This window comes from Cheilinus undulatus, linkage group 17, assembly GCF_018320785.1.
Source record: "Cheilinus undulatus linkage group 17, ASM1832078v1, whole genome shotgun sequence".
NCBI lineage: Eukaryota > Metazoa > Chordata > Actinopteri > Labriformes > Labridae > Cheilinus > Cheilinus undulatus.
Window position 1 is genome coordinate 1,472,046 of NC_054881.1, and position 19,394 is coordinate 1,491,439.

Here is a 19,394-nt window from a genome sequence, read left to right on the forward strand (position 1 = left end):
GGACCAGAAAAATCTCCAGTTTAACTTCAGAGTGTTAAATTTATTATTTAATCTCTCCGAACTCTGGAAACGGTTTCAGCTCTCTAGTAGTGTTATTTTTAACACTCAGTGACTTTTACACAACTAAGTTTACTTTAAACATAAATGTTTTTTTTTCCTTTCACTTTGGTTGTTAATTAGAGGTATTAATCATTTTAAAGCATTTCTCATATTTTAGAAAGACTGCCAGCTCACACTCAGGCCAGGAGGAGACAGAAAATGTAACAATGGGAAATTAATTCATTATAAATTATTTTAAAGGGGTAAAAATTAAAGACTGGACATGGAAGGAAGTGTTATATTAGTAATAAAAGTATCTAACGGCATTATTAATTCAATCATGATCATTACTATACTCCCTTTTTGTCCCTTGTTCTATTATTATTATTATTATTATTATCTATTTATTTATATTTATTTTGTCTTCTCTCATTCTTGTTTTACCATTTATTACATTTTTTAAATTAATGATTTGCTTATTTTTTCTCTCTTCCCCCCCCCCCCACTTTAACTATTTCTTTTCATACACAGACATACAGAGCTTAACAAATGTATTAGCCCACCCTAACCCTAACCACAGTCAGGTTTCTGCCACAGCTGCCCTAAATTAACAGCATTGGTAATTACCAAAATCATTTTTGATGTTTCTGCAATGGTTAATACACCAACATGTAGAAGCTCTTTAACCCTAATGATATTTTTAATGCTAAAATAGAATTATTATTGTTATCCATGAATTTTACAATTTACTGATTTACAAAAAAACTGAAAAAATAATAAAGCACATTAATATTTCTGATTAATATGTCAGATTATAGTTATTTACTGTCATTCCTGAAGAAAAAAATGAGTTTTAGTGGTTGAATGTTATGTTATTATCAGAGAGCCCAGTGAGCCAGCTCAAATTTGGGTGAATTCAGTTTGAAATTCCTCATTCCTGTTCAAAATGGTAAAACATGGAGAGCTGACTGAAAATGAAAGAGTCCGCATTAAAGCACTTCATGATGCTGGATGGTCTCTGAGACAGATATGACAGGTGGTCTCATACATTTGTTAAACACTGTACATCAATATTATAATATTTCATCCTTACAGTGTCCCCCCTCCCTCTTTCATATATTTATACATTGTAATCCCAACTAACATTTTCAACCCATATACCCACATTTCCATTATGTTCCCCAAAAACAAATACATTCACACACACCTATACACATAAATACACACACACACACCCACATGAGTCAAACCAGAGCCTTCCAACACCTTCACACTTAAAATATCTAAATGTTGAGTTAGGGTTAGGGTTAGGGTTAACCCTAACCCTTGCTCGTCTCTTTTTTGTCTTGTTTTCATCGTCTGTATGTATTGCTGGCATCTTGTTTTTCACTTGTCATGATCTGTTTTGCATCACTTAAAGAAAAAAAAAAAAAAAAAAAAAAGGAGGAGACTGACTCAGTGGGTAACTTCACTCATGGTGCAGAAGCGTTTAACATTACAAACGATCCACCAGAAACAAGAGCAGAGCAACTCCACCGCTGGACCACAGGAAACATCCAAACACAACAAAAATATCTAAAAAGTAGGTAAAAATATTCATGAAGATTTAGGGAAGTTTTTAAAAGTGAACATGTTTGTCCCTTATGTTCTTAAATGGTAGTTAGTTTGAGCGCAGTCTTACAGAGACGATAGAATACTTAATTTAGAACTTAGAAAGCTCCTTTAGATCCTCCTGGATATAAAAGGTGACCGTAGGTACATTTCCAGAGTCACGTTACACGCTGATGGTTAAAAGAAGAGCCCCAGATATGACTTTATGGTATGATGAACACCTTTGGAAAGATTATCACCTGTACTCAGAGGTAAGGGAACGGTCCCCGTTAGAAATGTTCCTGACAGAAGACTGGCTGTGTGTGATGAGCATTTCTGAATAAGGAGGCTTTATGAAAGGTCTGATGTTGCTCTGTAGGTGATGTCTTCTGCTATTACCATTTTTTTTTCTTGTCTTTATCCGTCTTTGTGTGTATTGTTGTATTGTTTAATTTGTATTTGTTTCTGTTTGGTGTTCAGTTTATGTCCTGTATTTTTGTGGAATTTGTCTCCCATTATTTTAATTTAAATTAATAAACACACAAAAAAGAACTTAGAAAGCTCTTATAATAAATGCATGCTGGTGCAGTTATGCAGTAAAAATGACGGCAGAATAAAAATGAAAAAAACACCCATTTGGACAAAAACGACCATAATATCACCATTTTTGTTCTAAATGCTCTTTTTCCTTTTACATTTCCTCAAACCTTTCTCACCTTTACCTCCTCTGTGAGCCTAAAATCAGCTAAACTCCCCCAATAAATAAATATTATTTATTTTATTTTCATTAGCGTCTGAATCTGGTCAGGTTTTTTCACCGTTTCTATTCTTCTCTTTTCACTCTGCAGCTTCCTGAACCCAGAAACTTTATCTTAAACTGGGTGAATTATTAACTTATTTAAAAGAATCTCTGTGTAGTCTGGTGTGTTTGGTGAAGATTTAAAAGTGTTAGAGGAGCATAAAATCCTCTGACAAAAACTCATTTACACTGGGACATCAGGGTGACAGTCTTCCAGCAGACGCTGGTTTTATCCTCTCAGCTTTACCGTATTTATCTTAAACATTAATACTGACATATCAAACACCACCTGCCTGGGATCTCTGAGCTCTTCTTCATCAGCTCTCCGTCCTTAAACTGCAGGTAAAATCCTAAAACATGAAATAAAGCAGAGAAGACGCCTTTACCATCAAATATAGTGTTTTTATCTGACACAGGTAAAAGAACGACATGTGCTTCATAAAATACAAACACTGAAAACATCTGAGATGATACGAAAATAACCGAGTAAAAACATTAAAAATCCAGCTGGTCAGAGTCGTCGATGGTCAGGAGGAAGAAGAGGACCGCTGCGTGGTCTGCTGCTGCCCCCTGCTGGTGGAAACACAGACAGACAGACAGAGAGGAGGATCTGAGGCGGAGCGGCTCCAGGAAGAAAACGTTAAAACGAGACTGAGATAAAGAGTTCAGACGTCTGTGAGCCTGCAGGCGGGTTTATCCCTAACATCTCTCTGTTTCTGTGACTCATGGCGGTCACTGCCCCTCGCCGCTCTCTCTGCAGACGCTCTGAGAGCCGTTCTGCCCCACGATGATGCTGCTGTACATCTTCTGCTGCTCCTCTTTGAACGAGTCCTTCACCTTCCCTCTCTTCAGGCCGCCGTCCCTGAAACAGACCCGCAGGAGACAAACGCCGTTAGACAAAATAAAAAGCCTGGTTAAAACGGTCATAGAGCACGGACACAGATATAAGCTCAACATTTATTATAACAACTTTATTTATAAACCAGAGTCAGACAGACAATTAAAAACATCAGGAGAAACAGGCAGAGGTGTGAAGATCAAAATAACACCGACTTAAAAGAGAGACATGAAAGAAACGAGAGAATAAAACTAACTAAACGTAACTTAACAGTTAAGAAAAGACCCCAAAATAAAGATCTAATCACCCTTATGGCCCAAAAATTGATGTTCAGTCACCTTTACAGCCCAACAGTGACGGGCCTGTGGATTACCTGTGGAACGCTGGAACACCTTTGGGGCCAAAGCAGTCAATGACCTTTGAGAGGTCAAACTTTGGAGCCTGAACAGTAAAGGCCTGATCACCTTTAGGGTTCCACCAACACACGTCTGATTATTCTAGCCAAGCTGCTATCACCTTTAGGGTCCAAGAAGCAAAAACCCAATCCTCTTTGGGGCCTAAACCATGAAATCCTGACCAGCTTAAGGGCCCAAAAAGAGAACATCCAATCATATTTATTTATGTTTACGTACAGGAACAAGCAGTGCTACCTACCATCAAATCAAAAGAGCCTCTAACTCAGCTTTAAACAGAGACGTGTTAGTAAAAGAGCCTCTCACTCAGCTTTAAACAGAGACGTGTTAGTAAAAGAGCCTCTAACTCAGCTTTAAACAGAGACGTGTTAGTAAAAGAGCCTCTAACTCAGCTTTAAACAGAGACGTGTTAGTAAAAGAGCCTCTAACTCAGCTTTGAACAGAGACGTGTTAGTAAAAGAGCCTCTAACTCAGCTTTAAACAGAGACGTGTTAGTAAAAGAGCCTCTAACTCAGCTTTAAACAGAGACGTGTTAGTAAAAGAGCCTCTAACTCAGCTTTAAACAGAGACGTGTTAGTAAAAGAGCCTCTAACTCAGCTTTAAACAGAGATGTGTTAGTAAAAGAGCCTCTAACTCAGCTTTGAACAGAGACGTGTTAGTAAAAGAGCCTCTAACTCAGCTTTAAACAGAGACGTGTTAGTAAAAGAGCCTCTCACTCAGCTTTAAACAGAGATGTGTTAGTAAAAGAGCCTCTAACTCAGCTTTGAACAGAGATGTGTTAGTAAAAGAGCCTCTCACTCAGCTTTGAACAGAGATGTGTTAGTAAAAGAGCCTCTAACTCAGCTTTAAACAGAGACGTGTTAGTAAAAGAGCCTCTCACTCAGCTTTAAACAGAGATGTGTTAGTAAAAGAGCCTCTAACTCAGCTTTGAACAGAGATGTGTTAGTAAAAGAGCCTCTAACTCAGCTTTAAACAGAGATGTGTTAGTAAAAGAGCCTCTCACTCAGCTTTAAACAGAGATGTGTTAGTAAAAGAGCCTCTCACTCAGCTTTGAACAGAGATGTGTTAGTAAAAGAGCCTCTAACTCAGCTTTGAACAGAGACGTGTTAGTAAAAGAGCCTCTAACTCAGCTTTAAACAGAGACGTGTTAGTAAAAGAGCCTCTAACTCAGCTTTAGAGCAGGAGTTTGCATATTTAGAGAGTTTAATGAGGTGATTTGTGTTTTATGGTGCTCACCATGCCAAGTCCAGCAGTCCTCCCTGATCAGCGATGGCTGATTTTACTCTGTTTGCAAACTGAGCTGCATCCTCGCCGTCCTGCAGAAAAAGAGATGTAGAGGGAACACAGGTGAGCAAAGCAGATGAGAAAAGGTTTAAAAACGTATATATTTGCCTTTTATTTCAGTTTAAATTTCCTATTTTCAAAGAAACACAAAATAAACACATATTTTCATATTCTAATACATTTCAGAGCCACAAACATGATCCCTACATGGTTTAGGTTTATATTTCCATCCTCTCCTGTGTACCAGTTCTTGTTTTTATAGAGAAATGCTGCCACCTACAGGCCCACAGTGGTAACAACAAAAACTGCCTTTCCCAGCCGGACAGGAAACTGATTCTAACGTCTTTATTTCGTCTTTCTTTCCCCCGTTTGACCACAATCTCCCCCGTACCTGTATGGTCATTGGGGGGAGGTACCACACGTTGACCACGATGGCCCAGCTGGTCATCATCCTCAGCAGGTAACTGACCATGTTGAATTTCCCGCTGTTCCAAAACGCATCACCAAACCGAGGGTCGTACTGAGACAGAGAGAGGAGGAGAGGTAAAAACCAACTCTAGTGGGTCTGCAGGCTTCGACTGGAGTAAAAACGCAGCCGTAGACTTCTCTGAACCAGCGTTTGCTTAAAAACAAGAAATATAGATGCACCGTCATTTTAAATCTCTGACAGTCTGGTTTCACCTTGATGGCGACGGGGTAGATGGTCCCTCCGATCTCAAAGCTTCCCTTCTTAAACATCATGACTGAGGTGTTGTTGATGCACGTTCCTGTTAGAACAGAGAAGTTATCCTCACCACAAAACCACAGGCTTTATAAAATCATCACTCTGACCACGCGGGGAGCTCAGCTGACTCTCACCTTCAGGAAATATCAGGATGGGAAGTTTGTTCCTGGCGGCCACGTGAGCTCTCAGCCTGCAGACACAAAGGAACAGACTTTACTGAGCCCACGCGGTTTCTGGTTTTAAGCTCAAATCTGGAGGCCCATCACATCCATGTCTGTAACAGGCTCTCTAGAACACGTTCTGTTGTAATAATGTATGGCTGTACAAATTCCCACGGCGCACACACACTTACCTCACACCAGGGAGCCTCCATTAGAGAAACAGCTTACATCAAACACAGATCTTCAGACTAAATAAGAAGTCCAGAGAGCTGCCTGAAGGCTGTGTTGTTTAATATATGCAGGTTTTTTTGTTCTGAAATAGTTGGTTTTAGTTAAAATTGCTTCAGTCTAATCCTCATTTATGATATTTAAATTATTCAGTACTGTTAAGAATAATTATTTTAAAATGTTGGCTTATTTTTACACATCTTTGGGTCTAAATGTGTCTGTCCTCTCAAATAAAGGCAAAAAGCCCTCAGAATGATCTTAAAGAAAGGGAACCACATTAACCGATCTGTCCCGTTCTACTCTCTAGGCCAGTGGTTCTCAACCTTGAGGTCTGGACCCCCTTAGGGGTCACGAGACACTGAGAGGGGATCTCCAGATGCCCTAAAAGAACTAAGAATATTTTTCAAATTACACTGTTGCCACTTTACACCAATTTTGCCAAATTTTAACCCCTTTTCATAATTTTTCCCACCAATTTTAACACATTTTTGCCATTTAACACCTATTTTTGTCCATTTCCACCACCTTTTTTGCCTGTTTTTGCCACTTCTAAACCAATTCTTGCCACTTAAGTTGCCTCTGTTGACCCATTATTGCCACTATAACCCCTATTTACCCCTTTTTACACCCAATGTTTCCCATTTTAACCACATTTCAGTATCTGATAAGCCCATTTTTGCTAGTTTAACCAATTTATGCCAATATCTGCTTATTTTTGTCTCAGTTAACATTGTTTTGCCAGCTTAGATCAATTTTTCCATCCCATTTCCCCAAATTTCCACCCATTCTTGCCGATTTAAAGCCATTTCAGCCACCTATAACTCCCCTTTACCACTATTTATTTCCAATTTTGCCTTTTTTCTTTTTTTGCCACTTTGATCAAATTTTTGCCACTTCTAACCCATTTCTGCTAATTAAAAAATCACTTTCACCACCTTTTCTACCATTTTTGCCACTATCAAACCATTTTATCCATTTTTGACCTATTTTAATTCTTTTTTAACAAAAAGATTTACACTTTTAAGAAGCCTCCCCACTGATCATATTCTTAATTGTGCATGGCTGTGTTCAACCATCTTCAGGTACAGTGGGGGTCCTCGGTCACTGGCATCTCTATTTTGGGGGTCGTGAGCTGAAAAGATTGAGAACCCCTGCTCTAGGTCATCGGTTCCCAAAATGAGGTCCGGGACCCCCATGGGGCGCCAAAGATCTTAGGGGGGGCGTGAGGCTTTGTCTGCTCTGAGGCTGCCAAGATTAGATTTGCAAATGTTGACTAAAACCATGATAAAGCAGTTATTAAGAAGTTTATGCAAAGGTCTTTAGATTAGAAAAGCATGTATAGGCCTTTATGGGGTTTATCAGTGAAATTTGTTGGAACTTATCAAATAATCACATATTAAATCACAATTGCAATATTGGGTTAAAAAAAATCGCAATTAGATTATTTTCCCAAATCATTCGGCCGTACACTCCAGAGGGAAGGCCTCAGAGGAACCAAAGACGCTAAAATCAAACTCAGCTCTGATGGAGCTCCAGTTAAGACTCCTAAATACAGATATTTTAGAAGACCTTCACATTAGTGATATTAATATGAAATTTACCCCGCTGCACATATTAAACTACATCATTTATGGCGTTTAACAGAGTAATGGTGATCCTCCTCTCTCTCCATCTCTCACCTGCTGGTCACGGCGTGGCGATCCTTCATCTCCGACCTCTCAAACCAAACGTGAGGACACGACCGGGACATGGACCTCTGAATGACCCCCAGCAGACCTCCGTGGACCTGACCCACCTGAGGGAACACGCCATCACAGGTATCAGAGAAACCTCAGGTATCAGCAGGTCTTAAGTCTAAGCCAGAATCCAGTGGAGTCAACAGAGCTCAACCTTAAAAAGCTAATCTTAGAATTATCAATAAAAGGTAGGGATGTTCCTGTGCGTCTATTTCCCATCCTCCTTCCTCCGTACCGCTTTATTTCATTTATTACTTCAAAACCGCCACACTGCGCTGTTCCTGCTACACGCTAAGCTAGCGCTAAGCTAATTCTTCTTTTTCTTTCAACGGCAGTAGCAGGTAATAACCTCCACCCTTTGGTCTAGAAGGGTTACTGGATAGGCTTACAGACTAGCATATGCAGTAGAAAAAACTTTATCATATCATAGACCAGGATTTAAAGCCTGTGTTTATAAAAAAATGGCAAGTGATCAGTCTAACCCACTCGTAAATCTCACACCGCCTAATTTGATAAACAGATTTAGCCGTTTAACCGCGTGCATCCCTGATAGAAATATGGTAAAGGATATTTATACACTCTAAAAAATCAGAATCTCCATCAATAAATAAGCCTGTATCGACTCCTCCATGTTCAGAGTCTCAAGAAGCCAACGCAGCAGTTTCAGCGTAGATCTGAGTCTTTGGGGCTCGAGTCTAAGTAGAGAGAAGAGTCTAGAAAACCAGGACTCACATCAAAGTCAAGTCTGAGTCCTGAACTCGGGTACTACAACCCTGCTAACCTGCGATGGGACGATCTTAGACCGTGAAGAAATAGAACGCTTCGACGTGGCTGAAAATGAAACCTAAGATTACATCCCTAAAAGAACTCTAACAGGCCTACGTGGAACCATCAGGGTCCAAACAAGAGTTCCTCCAACAGTCTGCACAAAGTCTGCAAACTGTCCTGACGATCCTCAGAGACAGAGACCGCTGGGTCAGCTCCAGTCTACATGACATGTATCAGAGAGTAGCAGAGGCAGATCTAGTCCTGTTCTAACTGTTATAGTCTTTATTCTGCTCTCTCAAGTTATCAACAAGTCCCTCCACCTCTCTACACGAGGATCAACCTGTCAGCATAACAGAATCAGGACTGAACCTTTGTAACACCAGAGTCTGGTTATTGGTTATTTTAAATGTTTTAACAGCATAATTATTGATTTAAATACATGATTTACAATAAACATGCATGCAGCTCGCAGTGATGCTGCAGCTCTCTGTCTCTGCTTCAGTCTGCAGCAGGCAGGTGTGGTGCTAACGTTGCTACATGTCCATAAAAAAACATTTTCATGACCTCTTTAGGAGTAAAAATCAAGTTTATGTTAGATAAAATAAGGCTGCTTCTTCACAGCATGACTGTGTATCACAGAAATTATTCCCAGTGGGTATAGTAATGTAAAACTGTTATAAAATATTACATAATCAGGATACTAGCATAAAGCTACAGCTGTATGAACTCTGCTTAAAGTCCATGATTTAAAATTAATATTACTCAACCTCCAGACCCCTTACCTAGTACAGCCAACTATCAGGGGCCAAATATTTAAAGATTTCATGCACTGACCGACAGGTTTTTGAAGAAGAAAAATATAAAAAAATAAAGAGGCACACTCTTTTGTAAATTGCTTGGTAACTTTTGAACCATAAGTCATAGGCAATAACTTGTTTTTTCCTGTGAAAGCTCTGTGTTGTGCCTTCCTAAATATGCTCTTCGTGCATTCGTAGCTCTTACAGAACATTTTCTTGTGCGCCCAGAACTTGGCTGACTTCCTGGGGTCTCTGAAGACAGGGTTGTCGTACACAGCAAAAAGCGACACAGTTTAGAAAAACCTTAATAACTTTTGAACCATACGTCGTAGACACTCTTTCTTTCCTCTTAAAGCTGACCATTTTGCTGTTCGTTTGCTACCATTGATGTCGCCGTAGCTCTAAAGGACGCCGTTCTAGCGAGCCTGGAACTTCAGTGACTTTTGGGGTCTTTAAATATTAAATCTATGGAGTTACATCCGATAATAAGCGTCTTTTTGTCCATTTTTAATCCATTTTCAATCATTTCCTTTAGCTTTCCTCGGTGGGCAGCATTTAGATGCAAAGCATTGTGGGAGTTGTAGTCAACCAGTTGCTTCTCTACCGCTTAAAGGAACAGCACAAATGAATCTAACTGCAAAAAAGCGCATGGACTTTCTCTTGTATTTATTTAGATATTTTATAAACCGTTTATCACAGAATGTTTATTTTTTCACTGTTTTGTCCCAAAGAGATGGAGAAGAAGTCAATGTAAAGAAAATGCTTTGTCACTATTGTTTACTGTGTGTTATCAATGAAAAACTTTGAGTTTCAAATTCCGATTTCTTTTATTTTGTCTTTACAGTCTTATAACTTTTTCATAATTCAAGTGACATTACTGTGGTAGATATATTCTTAAAGCCAGGTTGTCCTGAAAAAAGATGTATGGAGCTTGACTGTGCACTTCAGGGTTGATGTTTAAATAATACGTTTTTTAAGAAAAAAGGTCCAGACGGGACAAGATGGGGAAAAACATAGCTGTGAGCTCTAAGGGTTAAACTCAACATCTGTGCATTTATATATTTATCTATATGGGAAATAAATGCATTTTTTGGTCAAAAACATAAAAATTGGCCATAAAAATCTGAACAAAGAAGAATCATGATAAAATAATGACTGTAAATTAGTAATTTAAAAAATCGCCCACCCCTATGCTCACCTCCTCTCGCCATCCTTAGCAAAGATGATCTGACTCACCATGGCGTAGCAGCCGTCGTTGGCCAGAATGACCATGTCGATGGGCGTGGTGTGGTTTGCCACGCAGATTCCTCCTTTCTGAGGTCTGTTCTCTCTGCAGGAGGAGAAAAAGGTCACATTTAGCTTTGTTAGCAGCCTCTACTGAAGGATAACGACGGCAGAGTAAGAGGAGGAAGTCTGACTTGTTGTGGTAGGTGACGGTGGCCGACAGTCCTCGAGCACAGATCCTGTAACACGTCAGATGGACCAGCTCGCTCAGCCAGTTCTTCACACTAGAATAAACAAGCAGGCCTTATCAGAGATGGATTAAACCTTTAAAAGGCGTATAGACAGTTGTAGAACAGATGTTTGCGCCGTACCTTCCCTCAGGTAGAAACCCGACCAGAGTCGTCCCCATCACGAGCCACGAGAGACCGATCATGGCCAACGTTATCCTGCAAGAAGCCAGATAGGGACCGTTTTAGTAGTAGTGACACTCAAGCTGCTGAGTTTAGATGGTAAAGCGGTCGATTCTTGTATTTCGTCCTCAGTGTGTGTGGATTATCTCTCGTCTCAGACTCACCTGAGAGGGAACAGGATGCCGTACCGCACGAAGACGCCGATCCCCCAGATGACGGTGAGGCGGAGGCTGATGTAGCGGAAGTTCTGGTTGGTTCTGGTGAGGAGGTTCCAGGAGGCCAGCTCCTCAGAGGAGAACCTTTGGGTCACCTGGTCGTCCACGATGCTCTCCAGGCCTTTCTTGTAGAAGTAGAAGGCGTCGCTCAGAGCGAACTCGCCCCCCGCCAGAGACCGAGAGCTCCTCAGCTGCTCCAGCTCCTCCACCATGGAGCCCTCGGCACGCTCAATGATCCCTGGGTAACAATCGGGAACGCCACATTAAAAACAGGCTTTAACAGATGACAAAGCTGTGGTAGATACGTATTTATCAGCTGATGTTTGAGGGCATTTAGGGAGAGTTAGAGATGAATATTTAGTTATTCATATGGTCCACACAGTCCAGGACCAGGTCTAAATCATCCCTCCTTATTCTTAGAACAAACACGTGTCTGCATGCTAACAGAGGATAGAGTTTCTGTGAGGAGTTTCCTTCAAACAGTGGCTGATGTTTACCGTCTGTCTCCACACCTTTGTGTACACAGGAATGAACCTTCACTACTGTCATGGATGCAGAGGGAGGATTTAAACATGTACACGGAGCTATAACCAATAAGATCGGCCTTTGAAGATGTCATCCTTTAAAACTTATAAAACATTCCATCTTTGCCTTTTAAGATGATGTCATCCTTTAAAACTCATAAAACATTCCATCCTTGCCTTTTAAGATGATGTCATCCTTTAAAACTCATAAAACATTCCATCTTGGCTTTTTAAGATGATGTCATCCTTTAAAACTTATAAAACATTCCATCCTTAGATTTAAATATGTCATCATTTAAAGCCAATAAAACATTCCATCCTTAGTTTAAATAGGTCATCATTTAAGGCCAATAAAACATTCCATCCTTGCCTTTTAAGATGATGTCATCCTTTAAAACTCATTAAACATTCCATCCTTGCCTTTTAAGATGATGTCATCCTTTAAAACTTATAAATCATTCCATCTTGGCTTTTTAAGATGATGTCATCCTTTAAAACTTATAAAACATTCCATCCTTAGATTTAAATATGTCATCATTTAAAGCCAATAAAAAATTCCATCCTTAGATTTCAATAGGTCATCATTTAAAGCCAATAAAACATTCCATCCTTGCCTTTTAAGATGATGTCATCCTTTAAAACTTATAAAACATTCCATCCTTGCCTTTTAAGATGTCCACCCTTAAAGCCAATAAAACATTCCATCCTTAGATTTAAATAGGTCATCATTTAAAGCCAATAAAACATTCCATCCTTGTTTTAAAGATGCCATCATTTAAAGTCAATAAAACATTCCTTCTCTTGCTTTTACAGATGCCATCATTTAAACATTCCATCCTAACTTCTTGCCTTTAGGCCAGTCCATGCCACAGTTGCCATTCTAATCTATCCAGTACTCCTACTGATGTGTTATCTGAGCAGCATTACTGCATCTTATATTGATGATACTTACAAGTCAACTAAAACAGAGCCAGGAAAAGTGGTTTTATGATTGGTTTAGACATGTCAGTGCAGAAATTCTACATTCAGTAGCTCTGAATTTAGTTAAGTTCCAATCTAGACAGGAGTCCTGGCCCTTAGTTTTGTTTTTAACTCCTGGCTTCTTTCCTGAAAAGCGTCGTGTTACGTAACATCAGACATGTGACACATTAACTAGAGCACAAACCGCCTCTGTGTGTTTTAAACACTATATAAATCAACATTGTCTGGTGAAACTCCGGGCTGAGACTCGGTAAGGTAACTCTCAGCTATAGGACGGCGTTACGGCTGAAATAAAGGGCGTTCAGTCTCCACGTGTGTATGGGAGCTCTTTCTAAAGCTTGAAATGAGATTAAAACAAGCAGCAGTGAAGAACAGTGTACCTTATGTTAAAACAGAACCAGGCTGAGGATCACGAGAACGCTGACTGAACATGAACATTTAACCCCTTCACTTCCTCTACACGCTGGTTGACTCTCCAGAGAGGAGGGGCTGCTGCCGGCTCAGTATTAAAGTTAGTGAACCCATAAACATCAGGAGGACTCAGTATTTCATTTAAATGATAAGTAATCCTCTATGAGGATTCAGATGATCCTGACCTGGATGGATGAGAACCTGCAGACACCTTTTTAAGGTCATTCCTGCCCTGTTTAACTCTTCGACTTCATCATCTGAATCTCTTTAAGCTCTATTATAAACACGGGTCAGTCAGACCTTCACTCTTTAGTTTTATGGTTCTGGTGAATCTGGAACGATAGAACTTTAGATAGTCAGACCTCTGCTGACTTTGCTCAGAGGGACTCAGGACAAAAATCACAGTGATGCTGTAGTGCAGGGTGGGGCAACAGGTGGTCCGGGGGCCACATGTGACCCTCCACCTCATAAAATGCAGCCAAAGTCAATTTCAAATACGGATAAATCACAAACCTCAAAAAACAGTCAGTCTGCCATAAAAGCATGAAAACACAAAGATTTCTCATTTATGGTTGTTTATTTTATAATTGATTGATTTATTAATACGCTTTTCACTTCATTAAAACATTTATAAAACTTTTTATTTCTTTTGATTTAAAAAAATCTATTTATTTTACTTTATCCTGTTTACTTTTTTCTTTTTTAACTTCCTGTTAAATTTGTTTTGAATAATCTTTATTTTTATTTCAATTTAATCAAAAAATGACATTTATTTATTAACTTCTAAATTCCTTTTTTATTTTATTCTATTCTATATTTATTAATCTTTTAACACGTTTTAATTTCTTTATTATTTCTGTTAAATAGTAGTTATTCTTTAGTTATTTTATAAAAAATGGTAATTTATTCATTAAATTTTATTTTTATTCCATTTTTAGTTTAAATTTTACTTAAATTTGATCCATTTTATGTTTCTTTGTAAATTACTTTTTTCAATTTGATTTATTCAAGTATCTAAAATATACACTTAGTTTTTTATTCTGATATTTTTTATTTTTTTCAATTATGTATTTAACTAAAAAATATTTTTCTTTTTCTTTATTATTTCATTTTTATTTATTTTTTATTTTTCATTATTTTTTACTTTTTAAATTTTAGTGCTTTCTTTCTTTCTTTTTAGTAGATTGAATGTGCTGAACTTTCTTCTGTAAAAATGTAAACGCATCATCAAAAGCGCTTCTAACACCGACTATCATCTCAGTAGATAAAACATGCATGTTGGAATAATAAATTATCAGAACGGCCACATATTCATCTTTCCATTGAGTTGTTAGTAATCACAGGGTTAAATGTAGAAATCAATCTGTAACAGTTCAACCCTGATCATGGGGACAGACCCTGTTATAGAGAGCACCGGGTTAAACCTCCAGCACTCCGGTGTCTCGGTGTTGTAGTCCTCTAGTAGCCCAGTGGTTCAGTGGTTCAGTGTCTTGTTCCAGGGCTGTTCCAGTCTCTAATTAACCCCCCCCCCCCTGCTATTTGGCTGCTGTTATGTAACTCTCTGTTGCATCATCATCCTGAGACGAGCCATGTGTTTCCTCACTGCACCCCGACATCAGACGCTGAAAACTGACCAATGCAGGGTCATCACACACTAACACACACATGTTTACACAGAGACACACACCCACACAGAAACACACACACACGCCGCGTCACATGATCTCTGAGGAGCTGAAACAAATCCGTCACAGCAGCAGAACGCTGGGAACTCGACCAGGAACTGCTGCTGCTAGACTTCACCCTCCTCCAGCAGCTTTAAACATCCTCAGTCTGGTTCATACACTCACAACTCCAGTCCCAAAAAAGCTGGGACGCTGTGTAAAATGTGGTTAGATATAGAAGTCAAGGACCGTCGGATCTCATTAACCACACTTGATTCAGAATAGAACAGAAACAACATATCAGAGGTTAAACTGAGACTTTTTACCATTTCATGAAAATATTCACTCATTTTTAATTTGATGGCAGCAGAACATCTCAGAAAAGTAGGGACAGGGTCATGTCTACCATTGTTTATACCTCTCTTCTCTTAACAACAGTCCTAAAACGTCTGGAAGTGTCTGATAGAGGAGTCTATCTGGGCCGGATTTTTCCTTTTCTGATGCTCTAAGTGTTTTCCGTTGAAAGGTCATTGTTGGAACCTCGGGTTAACTTCAGCTGGACGTTTTGACCTCATTCTGTCTCCTTTCTTGTTCATTTCTAGTTTTTCATATTTCATTTATTCTTGTGTTTTTATTACTTTAATGTGGATTTATTGGTGTGTTCTATTTAAAATTGATCTTTTTTCTAATGAACTTGATCATTTTTTGTTTACATCTTCTGGGATATTTTGTTTAATTTCACTGATCTTTAGTTTCCCTCTTCAGAGGTTTGTGTTCTTTTACTGTAGTAATCCCTGTGAGACACTCAGATAATCATGATCGATTACTCTGGTCTGATTTCTGATTAAATCATCCCAGTCTAGTTGAACTGACTCACCGTTGGGCAGAGGTACAGGCACGCTGGGCTGCTCCTGCCGTCCCCGCTGGATTCGTATGGTCGCCCACTGAAAAAGAGAGGGTTTATTTTCAGACGATCTCTGACCCGATGCCTGCTGCTGCACATTTCCTAACTGCAGAAATATTAGGACAGAGGGGAAAAGAGCAACTGAGGCCTCTAGGGCTGTGCATCGTCACCGTGATTTAATTCACTCCAAAAACATGATAAATAACGATGATGAGCCTAAATAATTCAGTGCTTGGTCTGAGCTCCTTCTTCATGATTCCTGCGTCCCTACTCATGTCAGTGAGCCGATCAGTCTGTGGTCCTGCTGGGGGGTTATGAAGCCCAGGTTCTCTGACAGCAGCCTTCAGCCGGTCTGGACTGCTGAGTCTGGGGTCTCTCATCCTCCAGAGATCCTCTATGGCAGTGTTACTCAACCCTGCTCAACCAAAGAGCCAAAGTGTTGAAAAATGCCTTTGCAAGAGCCACAATCTAAGTGGGGAAAGGTGGCAAAAATTGATTAAAGTGGCAATAAAAACAAGTTACAGGTGGCAAATAATGGTCAAAAAGCTGCAAAAAAGGGGAAAGTAGGCATAAAATGGCAAAAAGTGGAAAAACAGGGGAAAAAAGTGGCAAACGTGGGTTTTAAAGTTACCAAAAAAATGAGTAACAGGTGGCAAAAAGGGCCAAGAAAAAGCAAAAACGTGGCAAAAATGAGTGTAAAAGTGACTAAAATGGGCAAAAAACGTGAGAAAATGGTCAAAAAGCAACAAAGAATGGCAAGAATGCTGAAAAGAGTGGCGTTTAAAGGCAAAATGCGGCTTGAATGGGCGAAAGGTGACAAAAAAATGGAAAAAATCCAAAAGCAGGCTAAAAGAGGCAAAAAACTGGTGGCAAAAATGGGATAGAAGTAGTAAAAATGGGCAAAAAATGGTGAAAAATAAATGGCAAAAGTGGGCTTAAAGCAGTTATAATGGATTAAAAGTGGCAAAAAAAGAAAATTTGGTAAAAAATTGCAAATAAGGGCAATGGAAATATACAAACAGAAATAAAGGTGGAAAATTAAAGCCAACTGTGTTAATGTGGGGATTCATCTGGTTAATGTGACTGTAATAGATCATTTCTGAGCTCATAGTTTCCCTTTATGAAGGTTTTCTGGGAGAATAATATTTCAAATTTAGACATAAAAGAGCCACATGTGGCTCCACAGCCAAGCGTTGAGTATCCCTGCTCTAAGGGGGTCAGGTCAGACCAGTTGGCTGGCCCATCAAACCCAGTAATACCAGGGTCAGTAAACCAGTTTCTGGTAGTTCTGGCTTCACTGTGGGATGGTGGAAAAGAGATCAGGATCTCCATAAAGCTTCATGAAGGACTCTAAAATCTCCTGGTAGACGGCTGACAGCATGGACTCTGGACTCGATAAAGACCATTTTAAAAATGTTCTACTTTGTGTGTGATGAATCTCAGATATATGTAAGTTTCATTTTTTTATTATATTATGGGAAAAAAACCTTTTCTTGATGTCCTAATTTCTGAGGTCAGGCCTGTTACCTAAATATTACACCACAGAGAACATGAGCAGAGTCCCAGAGAGGCTGGTACCATTAGCTCTCAGACCAGGGTTAAAGAGCTGGACTGTGGCAGCTCTGTTTGTCTCACCTCCAGGATTTTGACCAGGACCTGGATGTAGACCCCGGTGACTCCCAGAGAGAGGCCAAACATGGCGGGCAGCATGATGAGGAACAGCACCACGAACATCCACACCTGGAACACGCCTACAGCCACAGACCACAGGTCCTCCATCTCTGACAGCTGAGAGCGCCACGACCCTGCAGCTCCGAGGTCACGTCATCATCTGCAGACGGGACGGACAACCAGGGACGATTTTAGAGGATTAAAAAGACGGTTTCAAAATAACAGGATCTGTTTTACTTTGAACATGCTTAAACAAGCAAAGAGGAGCAGCAGCTCTGAGATGGGAGATGGCATCTGACACGCCACTAAAGAGCTGTTCATTCATAACTGTTTTATATTTTACAACTCTATAATAAATTTATTCTGAGGATCCTGATTTGTTTCAGGTTATTCTAAAAAGAAAATAAAATCATCAATTAACATATTTTTATTATTACATACAGAACTGTTAACAGTGTAAAAAGGGATGGGATGATTCTAGGACGCTCAATAGAAGATTTTTGGCCGTGCCATCCACCAATGACAGATAAAGCTGGATCATGGAGAGAAGAAGCCATATGTGACCAGGATCCAGAAACTCCGCCGTCTTCTCTGGACCAAAGCTCATTTAACATGGACTGAGGAAACATGGAAAACTGTTCTGTGGTCAGAGGAAACATGGAAAACTGTTCTGTGGTCAGAGGAAACATGGAAAACTGTTCTGTGGTCAGAGGAAACATGGAAAACTGTTCTGTGGTCAGAGGAAACCACAGACGCCGTGTCCTGTGGACTAAGGAGGAGAGGGAGCATCCAGCTCTCAGGTCTAAAGCCTGCATCTCTGATGGTATGGGGTTGCATTAGTGCCTATGGCGTGGGCAGCTCTAACATCTGGAGAGGAACTATCAATGCTGAAGCGTAGATATCCATCCAGATATCCAGAATCTTACGCAATACAAGAAAGGGACAACATTCTTCTGCCATCAGCTGGTCTCCTTGCTTCCCAGACGTTTACAGACTGTTGTTAAAAGAAGAGGGAATAATACATCATGGTAAACATGGTCCCGTCCCAACTTTTTTGAGATGTGTTGCTGCCATCAAGTTCAAAATAAGCTAATATTTTTCCTGACATGTTAAAACATCTCAGTTTAACATCTGGTATGATGTTTATGTTCTATTGTGAATTAAATATGGGTTTATGAGATTTGACATTGACTTTTACTTACATCTCACACAGCGACCCAACTTTTTTTGAACTTCTAGTATTTTGCAGTGCCTGTTTTCACCAACAGACTGTCAGGAGAAATCTCTTCTTTATAAACAGACTATTAGATAATTGTAAAAACAACAGTAATAAAATCTTATCGTGATATACATCATAACAGAGCGTCGGCACATCCCTAGAAAATAGTTGAACCAGTGACTGAGACTTCACCAGCTAGAACTAAATAATAATAGGATAGTGAACGTTATTACAACATCCTCAAAACATCTATTAAAATGTGAATATGTCAAATAAAGCTATAAATGTATTATTTAACATCGATAAGTCTCAGTAATAATGTTAGTACACATCTCTGTCGGTACATTCACTGAATATAACAGGACTGATCGGCTGGTTTTAGAGGCATGACAGATGAACATGAATAAGCGTCATTATCAGGATTTATTACTGCTTATATCAGAGTAAAATAAGTGGAAACTTCTCCTTTTATAGCACTAAAGCGGAGAATTAGAGAAATAGCAGCACCGTTGGACTGGTGTAAACAGGCTAAAGAAAGGAACTAGCTGTACCGTTAGTCCTCACTGTTAACGAGCTAAACTCAAGTTAACTGAAAACCAGACAAAAGGGAAACAAACAGTCTTTAAAATGTTTATATTACCGTGTAAATCAATACCTGGTATCCGCTGGGACGGAGCCAGCTGTGTTAAATACCCTGTAGCGGAGGAGAAGCTGGATCCTGTGGTTCGTAGCGGAGACACGGCTCACAGTGGGCTGGTTTAGCCACGCCCCCTCGGTAGCTTCATGGTGGCGGG

General features: G+C 39.6%; 1 protein-coding gene across 2 annotated transcripts; it reads right to left on the reverse strand.

The window, feature by feature from the left end:
- Positions 1-2,827: 2,827 nt before the first annotated feature.
- gpat3 (glycerol-3-phosphate acyltransferase 3) lies at positions 2,828-19,367 on the reverse strand. Of its 2 annotated transcripts, none has more exons than XM_041810158.1 (13): positions 19,256-19,367; positions 17,346-17,541; positions 15,684-15,750; positions 11,176-11,464; positions 10,973-11,047; positions 10,796-10,885; positions 10,614-10,707; positions 7,756-7,871; positions 5,822-5,877; positions 5,645-5,730; positions 5,355-5,483; positions 4,916-4,995; positions 2,828-3,290 (listed from the first exon to the last, which is right to left on the reverse strand). In XM_041810158.1, the coding sequence occupies exons 2-13, from the start codon at positions 17,487-17,489 to the stop codon at positions 3,161-3,163; spliced, it is 1,356 nt and encodes a 451-aa protein (XP_041666092.1). In that variant the 5' UTR covers positions 17,490-17,541; positions 19,256-19,367; the 3' UTR covers positions 2,828-3,160. The 2 variants fall into 2 exon arrangements, with proteins under 2 accessions (XP_041666092.1, XP_041666091.1); XM_041810157.1 differs by having other exon boundaries at positions 19,241-19,343.
- Between the last annotated feature and the right edge of the window lie 27 nt (positions 19,368-19,394).